The 13196-nt window shown below is 46.5% G+C and overlaps 1 protein-coding gene across 3 annotated transcripts in view; it reads right to left on the reverse strand.

Annotated features, from left to right (window-relative positions):
• septin4b (septin 4b) overlaps nt 1-13196 on the reverse strand; it is a 40938-nt gene that overhangs the window by 26477 nt on the left and 1265 nt on the right. Inside the window, exon 1 of one of the 3 annotated variants that reach the window (XM_076981272.1) lies at nt 12976-13127. The exons of 1 other annotated variant lie outside the window; for it this stretch is intronic. In XM_076981272.1, the coding sequence (XP_076837387.1) occupies nt 12976-12978 (3 nt within the window). In that variant the 5' untranslated portion in view covers nt 12979-13127. Of the gene's footprint in view, nt 1-228; nt 262-12975; nt 13128-13196 lie in introns of those variants that run through there. One more of the 3 variants, XM_076981270.1, reaches the window with a different exon arrangement.

Consider the following 13196-nt stretch of genomic DNA (forward strand, 5'->3'; position numbering starts at 1 on the left):
GCACTGATACAGCACGGATACAGCACGGATACAGCAACAGCTCTGATACAGCACGGTTGTTCTCATATAGTGAGCGCTGTACGAGTCATTGATACAGTTACACCTCTGGTCACCTATGGCACAGGGCAGCAGACAGACTGTTCACAGAAAGGGCACATGTGATTGGGTAGAGTCAGACTGCACATGACTAACTACCCATAGCAAGGTAATACGTGACTGGCTGCTCACAGTAAGGATGTACGTGATTGGCTGCTCACAGTAAGGATGTACGTGATTGGCTGCTCACAGTAAAGGATGTACGTGATTGGCTGCTCACAGTAGGGACACACGTGATTGGCACCAGAAGGCAGAAGCAGCCACAGCCTTTTATAGAGTGGAGTAGAAAAACAGCAAATACTTCAAACATGCAAACGTATGAGTGGAAAACAAGGAAGTCGCCCTAAGACACCATAACCTAACCCTAACCTATAGTCTTAACCCTAACCTATTGACTTAACCCTAACCCCAACCTATAGTCTTAACCCTAACCTATACTCTTGACCCTAACCCCAACCCTAACCTAGTCTTAACCCTAACCCATAGTCCTAACCCCAACCCTAACCCATAGTCCTAACCCCAACCCCAACCCATAGTCCTAACCCCAACCCTAACCTATAGTCTTAACCCCAACCCTAACCTATAGTCTTAACCCCAACCCTAACCCATAGTCCTAACCCATATTCCAAACCCTAACCCTAGGTTCAAACATATGAATGGGCAAACAAAGGAGTCACCCTAAGACACCATAAAGTAACCCTAAACTTTAGTCCTAAACCTAACCCTAAACTGTCCCCTTAAGACACAGTTCACTCTTAATCCACATCCTGACACACACACACACACACTTCCTGATTAATTCTTACAGTCTGATCTATTTTTGACTAAAATGTGGCGGAACACGTTGTTATGTATTTCACCCAGATGCTGGAAAAGTGGTTACCATGGAAATGTGAAGAAATAACATTGACCACATTCCCCATTATGCATATTAAACTTCTGAAGGAGTCAGCCTGTTGTGTTTACAGAGGCCTTTTCCAGATGTGTTTCACTCCGCACACAGTAGCACAGTGTGTGTGTGTGTGTGACTGGATCACTACCCTCAACAGAATTACACAGGCTGAGTTCTGGCCTTCTGGGGTTGGAGTGTGTTTCGGACTGCTGGCTCGGATCACATGTGCAGCACCTCAGTGGGTTCCTGCTCATGCCCCACATAGTGTGTGAAACGGCGACCTGAAAGGGCTCCACTGTTTAAAGAAAAATGTTCTTGGAGCATCAAAGAGAACAAGTGTAAAGTCCCTCAGCGGTATCGTGCGCTTCTCTCCTGTGGACCAGACTCCTACTCAGATATTAAACTTTAATGAGATGCTAGGATCTTTTTTGTGCTATTTTGGTCACATCCGTTTTAGGCTGAAACCTAAAAAAAAAGGAAAGAAAAACCCAAACAAACCACAGCAGTGGAACAGCTGGAGGGCACGAGTGCTCAGAGGGGATCGTCTGCGCAAGGCTGAACACACCGCCACGCCCCTCCCACCCACTGCAGCCAATCAAAGTGCTTCATTCAGCAAGTCTCAAGACACAGAGAGGCTCCTATAGGCCGGCGGTAGGACACGCCATCTAGTTGGCTGGCTGCACTACCGCCGTCAGCATGTCTAAGTTTGTGGGGGATTATTCCGTGGATTATTTTGGGGATGATTTTTGGAATATTATAGGAGAAGCCCTGGGCCTGATGCTGTGATCCAGGGGATCTGGGTCGGGGAATCTGGGTCGGGGAATCTGGGGATCTGGGGGCTTTTGGTGCCAGAAGGGCAGTGTAGACAAGCTCAATATACCTCCTCCTGGTTCTGGCCACAGAATACAGAGGTGTGAGGGTTAGAGTTCACACACACACACACACACACACACACACACACACACACACACACACACACACACACATACACATACACATACACATACACATACACATACACACACACACACACATACCACACACACACACACACACACACACACACACATTCCTGCCACAGGGTTACTGACAGGTTCACCATGTTCACCATATTCTGGAATGTTCACCATATTCTGGAATGTTCGCCATGTTCCGGAATGTTCGCCATGTTCCGGAATGTTCGCCATATTCTGGAATGTTCACCATGTTCTGGAATGTTTCGGCATTAGGGGTGAGCCTTCAGGACTTTAGCCCCAAATGATTTTTTTTTCCCATCTGAACATCATTAAACCAGTTAAACCATTAAACCTGTTGGCTACCATCACTTTTTAAGACATAACTGTCATTCCTGAATAGCATTCGCTAACTCGGGCTCCGATATAGAGGGGTCCGTTGTTGAGGAGTCCATTGTTGGCTCGAGTAATGCAGCCCTAACGATGTCTTGGGTTTGTGAAGCACTACGCCCTGCCTACACACCCACGCACGCACGCACGCACAGTTACACTCATACATACATCTGTAGCTTCAAACTCCAACATCACTTGCTCATAGACTGTATGTTCTGGCAATTGAACTGTTGAACTGTTCATTGCTGAGAATTTAACCGGCTTACTGAAAAGTGATACATAGATTTAGTGTATTATTATGAATGATACTAAAATAAAGCACAATAATAAATTTAAATCCAGCCATTACTCCTTAAAGTAGGATGTTCAGAGCGTACATGTAGAGTGAGGAGCACAGATCACGTCCTGTGGTGGGTTACATATCCATCAGGGTGGAGTAGGTGGGGCTCATCCTCCACTGTGTATCTGTGGGAGGAAGACAGGCTGGGATCCAGATTAAAGTGATAGCACATGGCCAAATGTTCCCACACACACACACACACACACACACACACACACACACACACACACACACACACACATCCATGAGGCAGACAGTGCTGATTCCAAGATAAGATGACTAAAAGCTCAGTGCCATTCTAAAACGCGATTACTCACAGCCAACTCCTCCACCAGTCATGACTGACTAGATTTAAATTTGGAAATTCAATCTTAGGGATCGAGTTTCCTTAATCTCACAAATAAACAGACATTGAATATCTGAATTATGACACAGTTGTTATGACTTACTAAATTCAAACATATATTTTGTTCTTAGGATTTAGCTAACCGAGTCTGAGGGCGGAGCTGCACAGAGGGCGGAGCTGCACAGGGGGTGGAGCTTCACACTTGCTTCGGCTGCTATTGTTTGAACATAAGGATCACATTCCTTAAAGCTCCATCTACAACAGCTATAATTCAAATGTAGCTTTGCTCTCTCCTGCAGCTGTCAGCTCCCTGTCTGTCTCCTGCTCCCCTGTTTCTTGTAGAAAGCTCAGAGGTTTGCAGGCTGCACTTCCCTGGTGACCACTAGGGGACAACCGACTGATCCAGGAAAACCAGGTTCTGTTCTGCAGGAAGCAGTGGAGACTCCAAACCCAGCCCCGGCCGCAGGTGTTGGAGAGCGAGAACATTCGCTAGGTTCAGCGTTCCTCTCTGGCTCCAGACATCAATCCTTTGTGTTCCAGGCTGTGCGTGACGTCAACATTTGATGGCTCCACTACAGTAATGCACATCTTCTCTATAAATTCATTTTGTTCGGTTTGGTTGACGACACCATGTTATATAAGCAACTACCATCTCTACTCTCTGAGCACCCACCACGTTCTGATGGACCAGGATGGTTTTATCTGCTCTTTTCTGTACTGTCTAGCATTAAACACAATTGATATTGAGGTGAGTACAGGGATAATGTTCACAAAAGATATATCACACAGACTTATTGAAACTGCCCCCCCCCCCCCCCTTCTAAGGGTAGGATTAGGATTAGGGTTAAGGTTAGGGTCATGGTGAGTCTGATTCAACATGCTGACTGCCATAAACAAAGTCAGTAAGCTACTGTTGCCATACTAGCTGTAAACAGACTTTTCTGCCAGGCCTACATAAATGACTTTCCTTACAGACAGCCATGCAGTGCGACAGGCAGACAGCCATGCAGTGCGACAGGCAGACAGCCATGCAGTGCGACAGGCAGACAGCCATGCAGTGAGACAGGCAGACAGCCATGCAATGAGACAGGCAGACAGCCATGCAGTGCGACAGGCAGAAATATGGAATTCTGCAGAATACCAGACTCCTGCAGTCAAACCATGTAGTCAACACAGCACAGCACACAGCCACAGCACAGAGAGCACAGCCCACACAGATCCTCACACACACACGCACAACACACACTGTGACCTCAGGGAAAGGGGGGGTCAATCATACTCACATACAATAGACCAGGAAATACCAGCAGAGGTTGGGATTAAAGGAGAGGAAGTGAGGAGAATGAGGAAGGAGCAGAAATGAAGTTGATAGGTGGAGCTCTGAGGAGGAGCCACGGCAGGAACCTCTCCAGAAAAACCCAAATCATATCTTATTACCTCCATTCATAATTCATACATGTACATGCTACTGCAGATTCAGAATGGTAGTTCTATCCATATCTGGATTGTTAAAATGAGGAGCACAATGTCAGTGTAAACACACCAAGTAGTGGATACAAGCAGTCAGGCAGCTAGGAAATGCCATAATCACACATGATTACTGTGCCATCATAGCTAACAGAGCCATCCTCAGTCAGCACGTGCTGACACCAGGGAACCTTACTAACAAATGCACACACACACACACACACACACACACACACACACACACACACACACACACACACACACACACACACACACACACACACACACAGATAAGGCAGTGGTAATATATGTGTCAGGCCCAAGCATGGAAACAAACAGAATGGAATGAAGGAATATGAGAAGTTGGAAAACACCAGGGCCTGAAAGATGAAAGAGACCATCCAATGGTTGTCCCAGTGGTGAGAGGGGCACTGTGTCACTGTGTCTCCTGTGTCACTGTGTCTCCTGTGTCACTGTGTCTCCTGTGTCTTCTGTGACACCGTGTCTCCTGTGTTAGAGGGGCGGCTCCAACAGATCTCAGAAATGACAAAAACAATCTCAGTCCAGAAGAGCACTGTGCTAGAAACAGATCATCTTCACAGATAAACCACACCCTCAAACTGCCAGACCTCTGGTACATCTGAATTGAGGAGAGACGTGACCATCCACTGGAAGGGCGAGACAGACAGGTTTAGGGTTAGGGTGAGATAGGTGGGGTTAGGGTGAGACAGGCAGGGTTAGGGTGAGACAGGCAGGGTTAGGGTGAGACAGGCGGGGTTAGGGTGAGACAGGTGGGGTTAGGGTGAGACAGGCAGGGTTAGGGTGAGACAGGCAGGGTTAGGGTGAGACAGGCGGGGTTAGGGTGAGACAGGCGGGGTTAGGGTGAGACAGGCGGGGTTAGGGTGAGACAGGCGTGGTTAGGGTGAAACAGGGTTAGGGTTAGGGTGAGACAGGCAGGGTTAGGGTGAGACAGGGTTAGGGTTAGGGTGAGACAGGCAGGGTTAGGGTGAGACAGGCGGGGTTAGGGTGAGACAGGGTTAGGGTTAGGGTGAGACAGGCAGGGTTAGCCCCATGGTAAATTCCTCTAAACGTCTATGACGTTGACTGTTTTTTGTTCTTCTGTCTAAGTGATCTCACACAGCTGCAGTAAAGCCGAGGGTGGGGACTCCTTCCATTGTGCAAGTCTTACATCTGTAGGTCTTATTGTGCAAGTCTTACATCTGTAGATTGTGTGTTTGAAGTCACTATCATGCTGAATAAATCATAAACTGAGGAGAGGTTTGGGAAACAAAAAATTGTTCTCATAAGATATCAAAATGTTTTCACACTCATGATGATTCAGCAGTACTGGAGTCAAACTGGCCAACAATTTTGGGCATAGAATACATCAGATGCATTCTCACATGTCAATGTGTTATGGTAGCATGTTCCTAGGAGACACTACACTCACCGTGACACTACACTCCCCGTGACACTACACTCCCCGTGACACTACACTCCCCGTGACACTACACTCACCGTGACACTACACTCACCGTGACACTACACTCCCCGTGACACTACACTCCCCGTGACACTACACTCCCCGTGACACTACACTCCCCGTGTCTCAGTGGTTGTTGTAGTTGTTTGGGTGAGAGGGGTTGTGTTCTTGCAAGCTTGTGCGAGTGCTTTTGGGCAACACGATGCCACCACTAAAAGAGCTACTCTCTTAACAAACAATTGACAGACCATCAGCAGAAGCCACAGGGAACACCCATCGGTTTGTGCAGGTATGGGAAGGGAATGAAGTGAAGGGCATTTATGATCTTACCTTACCCAGGAACAGCCATCTCACATAACTCATGTATTATAAATGTTGTCTGTATTTCTCCAACATAGTGTGTGTCATCGTACTGAGCTAGTTGTCTGCTTCCCTGTCTCTCTGCCTTCATAGATTCAATTCAGCACCTGTCCCTCAAAGGCATATCTGTGCATACTGGAACTTATTATATAATGTACTTTTAGTTTTGGGGATCTTCAAAGACCTGCATATTTTAATAGCCAGATACCAGATCCTTCAGTCGACCCCGCTGCATGCTGAGAACAGCTGTGAGAAACATTTTGTTGAAGTAAAGTTGCAAAGGCCTTTAAACCCTCACTAGTACACTGACTTCCATTTTGGACCACACACCTGCATCTCGTCTCTCTTACTGAATTAATGAAAGAAGCGCATGAAAGAACCTCATGCACAGCGCCAAGCCTGGCTGCCACTGCCATAACCCCAGCCCTAATCCCAATCCCAGCCCTAATCCCAGCCCCAGCCCTAATCCCAGCCCTAATCCCAACCCCAGCACTAATCCCAACCCCAGCCCTAATCCCAACCCTAACCCCAACCCCAGCCCTAACCCCAACCCCAATCCAACCCCAGCACTAATCCAACCCAAATCCTAACCCCAACCCAAACCCTAATCCCAACTCCAAACCCCACTCTAACCCCAACCCCAACCCTAATCCCAACCCCAACTCTAACCCAAAACCCAACCCTAATCCCAACCCCAGTACTAACACTAACTCTCCAGCAGGAGATATTCACCCTGAGGTACCTTCACACCATTACACCTTGGCATCTCAGTAAGGGTTTCCAGGAAGCAAGCAAAGAGGGAATGTGTTTACCAGCCAAAAGCTCTGAGAACAATTATTTGGCCAGATCAGCTAATAAGACTTGCAACGTCCTAAATTCTCGAATTTCCAAAAAGAAGCAGCATGTAGGAAAAAAGAGAAAACCATGAATCAGTTATGCCTTCTGCAGTTTTAGGTAAGTGTTTGTACATATTATTCAGTGTCTGAACATCTGAAATTGGCGCTACAGGTCTGAGGTCAGTTCCTCAGTCTCCTAGTCAGTTCCAGTTTGCCAAAAGATGTCATGTAAACCTTTATGGTGCTGCAGTGTTTGACTGAAGACCTGAGTAGCAGTGCATGCTGGGACATATTTTCTAGCCAGTGGAAAATTTTTAGCAAGCCTTTATATTGCGATATACAACCTTTATACTCCTCTAGACACTGTCTCAGATCAAATACATGTGATGAAGTTTGAGGAACATTTCTCTCCTTTTGAACTTTCTTTGGTGTTTTTCCCCAGGTTTTTGTAATCTCCCATCTTATAAATCACATGCCCCGCCCCCTATGATGCCATCGTGAGCTCTAGAGCAGATGCTACCACTCTTGAAAAACAAGACTGCACCTCTTCAGCAGACAGAGTGCATGCTGGGAATCTGAACAAGAATCTGGCCAAACTGGAATTCTGAACTAAGAGATCTCAACGTAACCATGATTCATCAGGCCTGTGTTGAGTGTTATGGTGTTAACAGGTGAGATGCTGTGTTCAGTGTTGTGGTGTTAACAGGTGAGATGCTGTGTGCTGTGGCCTCCTGCTCTAAATGTTGGTGTGATTTCTGCCAAAGTCGCTTGTGTCTTCATGCAGAGAGTTCGAGCCAGACGCCACCAGTCATGATTAAACATCCATGGACAGCTTCTGCGCTGTGGGTGGCGATACCTTCTATAACAGATGCCCAGTACACACAGGACACTGAATGCAGGAATGTTAAATAAATGTTAAATGACTGCAAAACTTCAGAAATTGAATGTTGCATCCATCTGGCACCAACCATCACTTCACCTTCCTTTGAACACAAGTCAACCTCACACACAAGACAAACTATACAGGTGTGGGCACACCCAAGGAAACACCTCACAACTTATATGGGTGTGGGCACACCCAAGGAAACACCTCACAACTTCTATACTGTCCTACAAAAACGACCACCGCTAGACTCTTCATAGAGTGGCACTGAGCTGCAGTCTATGGTAAGCTATTAAAAACAACAAACAAACAAGCCTATAGAAAAAAAATCGAAAAGGCGATTCAGTATAAATGTGCTTTTGTTCTCAGGAGTGGCGCTGGTTCACTCTTGTGCCATGCCAAGAGTTCTGGGAACATTCCAACCCTCCTGCTCCAGTTCCTCCAGAAACATGTGTGAGCGAAGTTCTCACCCCAGCCAGAACCCTGAGAAATATCAACAAAAGACACTCGGCCAGATCCTTTGAGATGTTATTGTACAACTGGAACTTCCTGTGTGGTTAAATACATAAATGTCTTTTGTTTGGGGCGGTTACACTGCCGCCGGTCTCTCAGAACCAAACCAGAATCTCAACCATGAAGTCATGTGACACTGCGCTTTGTTTAGGATTCATGTGGTCATCTATTGTCTTTGCTCAGTTATGTAGCTAACATAACACTGTGGAACCTCATGTGTACGGTCGTCCCCACCCAACACCCACTACTGCATGGAGACCAACGCGTTTGTACCAGGGCAGATCACAGACGCATCACTACTGTGGTTTTACGTTTCAGTATTAGTGAGATGGGACTGGTGTAGACTGTCAGATATTCAGAACAGCCTCAGAGCATAAATGCTTAAACTCACAACAGTAACCGAATCACTAAGTCTGCCAGGTTTGTTGTGTATTTCAGTCTATACAGTTTCTCACATCAATTACACAGTACGTGCAATTACGCTGTGTGATTCAGGCGTGTTCTTGTACTCTACACCGTACTCTACACCACACACTCTACACTGGTTTTTTTGTGCTATACATCCATTTAAGAGATGCTATCTATCATGAGTGTTAGGTTTAAGATTAGGGTTAGGTTTAAAATTAAGGTTAGTGTTAAGGTTATGTTAGGTTTAAGGTTAGTGTTAAGGTTATGTTAGGTTTAAGGTTAGGTTTAAGGTTAGGGTTAAGGTTATGTTAGGTTTAAGAAGTCCGACTACCTCTGTATCTTCACCTCACAGGGTTGTACTCTCTGACTGATTTACATCTGTACCTTCACCTCACAGGGTTGTACTCTCTGACTGATTTACATCTGTACCTTCACCTCACAGGGTTGTACTCTCTGACTGATTTACATCTGTACCTTCACCTCACAGGGTTGTACTCTCTGACTGATTTACATCTGTACCTTCACCTCACAGGGTTGTACTCTCTGACTGATTTACATCTGTACCTTCACCTCACAGGGTTGTACTCTCTGACTGATTTACATCTGTACCTTCACCTCACAGGGTTGTACTCTCTGACTGATTTACATGTGTACCTTCACCTCACAGGGTTGTACTCTCTGACTGATTTACATGTGTACCTTCACCTCACAGGGTTGTACTCTCTGACTGATTTACATCTGTACCTTCACCTCACAGGGTTGTACTCTCTGACTGATTTACATCTGTACCTTCACCTCACAGGGTTGTACTCTCTGACTGATTTACATCTGCATTCGGTGGACGGAGTCGTGTCTGCTGGTTTGGTAGCTGACGAAAACCACAGCAGGAAAAACAACTGCTGACATTTTTGTACCTTTGGTTGCAACTAAGCTTTTAAAGAATCATAAAGAAGCATCTTTATTTTTTAATTTTTTTTCTTCCTGAACTTCTAGAGTTTACGGTCACTGAGGAGAACATGTTGCCTGCTCTGGTTAATGCCAGTTAGGGTGCAGTGGTAGCACTCCACTTTAATCTCTTCTGCAGACACAGCAGCGTAACTGAGTGTCAGACGGCGTCATGCGCAGCTGTAGTCTGCGTCCCGTCTGCAGAACGTCATACCGTTCGTGACCTCAGACGTCTCATATCATCTTGTTTGTCTTGGCAGCTCTGTACCATCTAGCCAAGCGTGTCTCGGTGTCTTTTAGCTCATTTGTGTTTACTGTTGATGTGTCCTGTGAGTCTGAGTGGCATTTCCACACAGTCTCGTCATTATTCTCTCTGTAATGTCTCATACCATAAGGTCAAAGAACACCTGATCTAAGGGCACTCAAAACACAATAAGATCAGATCAGCATTTTCCTGGGTGATGCTGAGAACCTTGTGTTGTACGGAGCAGTGTGTGATACAAACACCACCACGAACACACTGGAACAGGGAGGTGGGCCCACCAGGCTGGTCTGTGTAATGTGAGCTGCCTGACATGAAGACAAGGGGGGGGAGGGGGGGGGGGGGGCGCCCGTTCCCTTTGATCCGCCAATGAAAGGCACGTGATGGGGCCTCCATCATACCTCATCTACACAGTGGCAAGCACACACTCACACACACACACACATACGCACACACACGCACACACAAACCGCTTATTTTAAAGTGATTTTCCACTACTGTATTACTGAAGCTAAATATGGCTGTCTCACTTTATTTGCTCCGCAAAGACATTGAAAATGTGTATACATGTGCATGACACACACACACACACACACACTCCTAATGTACTATTCAAAAAGGTTATATGAATGAGGCAAGATGCTTTGGCGTTGCTCCCTAAACATGAGAGGATGGATCTGTTGCTGAGGGCTTCATTAAAGCTCAGAGACACCATGACACCTCATGAGTCCTGACACATCTGAGAGTCAGTCCTGACACATCTGAGAGTCAGTCCTGACACGTCTGAGAGTCAGTCCTGACACGTCTGAGAGTCAGGCCTGACACGTCTGAGAGTCAGGCCTGACACGTCTGAGAGTCAGGCCTGACACGTCTGAGAGTCAGGCCTGACACGTCTGAGAGTCAGTCCTGACACATCTGAGAGTCAGTCCTGACACGTCTGAGAGTCAGTCTGAGAGTCAGTCCTGACACGTCTGAGAGTCAGTCCTGACACGTCTGAGAGTCAGTCCTGACACGTCTGAGAGTCAATCCTGACACATCTGAGAGTCAGTCCTGACAAGGCCTCTCACAGCTGAAGCTGGAACTTTGCCTACACTACAAATCTGTAACCGTTCAGTTGGTAAATGTTTACAGATGACAGCAATACATGTTTCTGTCTGGCTGGTTTGGCATGTCAAACATGTTCAGGCATTTTTCATGGAGAAAGTTAATAGTATAGACGTCTCGTGCAGCAGAGAGAGAAACAAGTTTTCCAAAGTCATTTGCACCAGCAAAGGAGCTAGCAGACACCCCCACCGTGACCTGTGCTGCTCAGCCTGTGACCTGTGCTGCTCAGTCTGTGACCTGTGCTGCTCAGTCTGTGACCTGTGCTGCTCAGTCTGTGTACTTTTGTTCTGCTAAATGCACATAAAACACAATTTCTGCTCATTGGCACTAGTAGCCAAGATCTTGGTCCATGCTTTTTTCTTCTCTAGACCAGACCAAAGTTTACTCCAGGTGTCCATGGGTGTCCAGGTGTAGGCTGTCCATGGGTGGTAGATCTTTGAGTGGAGATCTTTCCTCCTGCTCTGGATCGCTGCATCTCTCTCTCTGTTCAAAACTCTCCTCCAAACCCATCATCTCTTCCCTCAGCACCTTCTCTTCTTCTATCTCTGATTTGATTTGCGTATATTATCCTTTTTCCCCCTGTTTTTTCTGTTATTGCCTCAGTGCCGCTGTAAAAACTACATAAATGGAACTTAAAATAATAATTATATGAATTTGTTCCACAGGCTTCATCTGTTTCACTCTTTTAGTCCCACCCAGAGTGCTTTAAAATTAACTGGGGCAGGTCAGCTGTGCAAAGCTGTGGGTGGGAACGGAGTCCTGCTAAAGGTCTATATCCAAGAGTCTCACAAGGACAATTGGGGAGCAGGTTAGTTAGTAAGTAAGTTTTATTCAAAGCGGTCAACATGTCTGGGTTTGGTGCTCTGCGCCCTATCCAACCTTCTACAGACCCGGCAGGCACCTGTGAAGGAGCCGTCGATGACCAATGAGCACCACAGAGAAATGAGAACTTCAGTTCACTCCAGGAACACATCTGATGTTGAAGACCAGATAAACAGAGTACGCACCTCTTTTTGACAATATGATTATTTGGGCTCATTAGGGACCACTCCATTGTTTTGCTAATCAAACAAAATCTATTTGAAATCAAAACTGCATCTAGACATCATCTGAATTATCCATACACTTCCATTATGCTCGAGTTGTGTCATCAAAACATTTCAGTTATCAGTTATGTCATCATAACTTATCAGTTATGTATAATTGATCATCATATCCAGATCACCAGCACCCGGTCACCATCTACCCGTGTTGCTCCTCAGTGCTCTGGGTCTGGCCCAATGCTGTGGCCTGCTGGTGGGACGGAGAGTGACCCCTCGGGTGTCCCTGAGGGCCACAGGGGGCCATGGGAATGAGTCTGGGGCAATGTGCCTGTGCACTTTCTACAGTCGCAGGCATTTCTGAGTCAGCCCCCCCCCCCACCCATCTGGGGATGACCGCACGGGCTGGAACAGGAAGCCCCATCCTACAAACATGCGGAAGAAGTCGCTGGACTCTAGTGCACACATCATTAATCCTAATCCTTACCCTACCTCTTCACTAATCCTAACCCTAACCCAAACTCTTCACTAATCCTATCCTTAAACCCAACTCTTCACTAATCCTAACCCCAACCCAGACTCTTCACTAATCCTAAACCCAACCCCGACTCTTCAGTAATCCTAACCCCAACCCCAACTCTACATTAATCTCACCATTAGCCAGATTATGTTGCTCCTCTTCTGCTTATCGAAGGCACTAAAAGCAAAAAGCGCAGCGTCTGCTGGAGTTCTGATGCAGGAGAATGATGCTGTTAGCTGGAAGTGTTCACACAGACATCTCAGCGCATGGTCTAACCAGTCCCAGCTCTAGCTGCAGCAGACGTATCCCTTAAAAGGCTGAACCCACAGCTGGGCACTTGGCACGTCCAGACATC

Source organism: Brachyhypopomus gauderio, chromosome 19 (assembly GCF_052324685.1).
Source record: "Brachyhypopomus gauderio isolate BG-103 chromosome 19, BGAUD_0.2, whole genome shotgun sequence".
Taxonomy (NCBI): domain Eukaryota; kingdom Metazoa; phylum Chordata; class Actinopteri; order Gymnotiformes; family Hypopomidae; genus Brachyhypopomus; species Brachyhypopomus gauderio.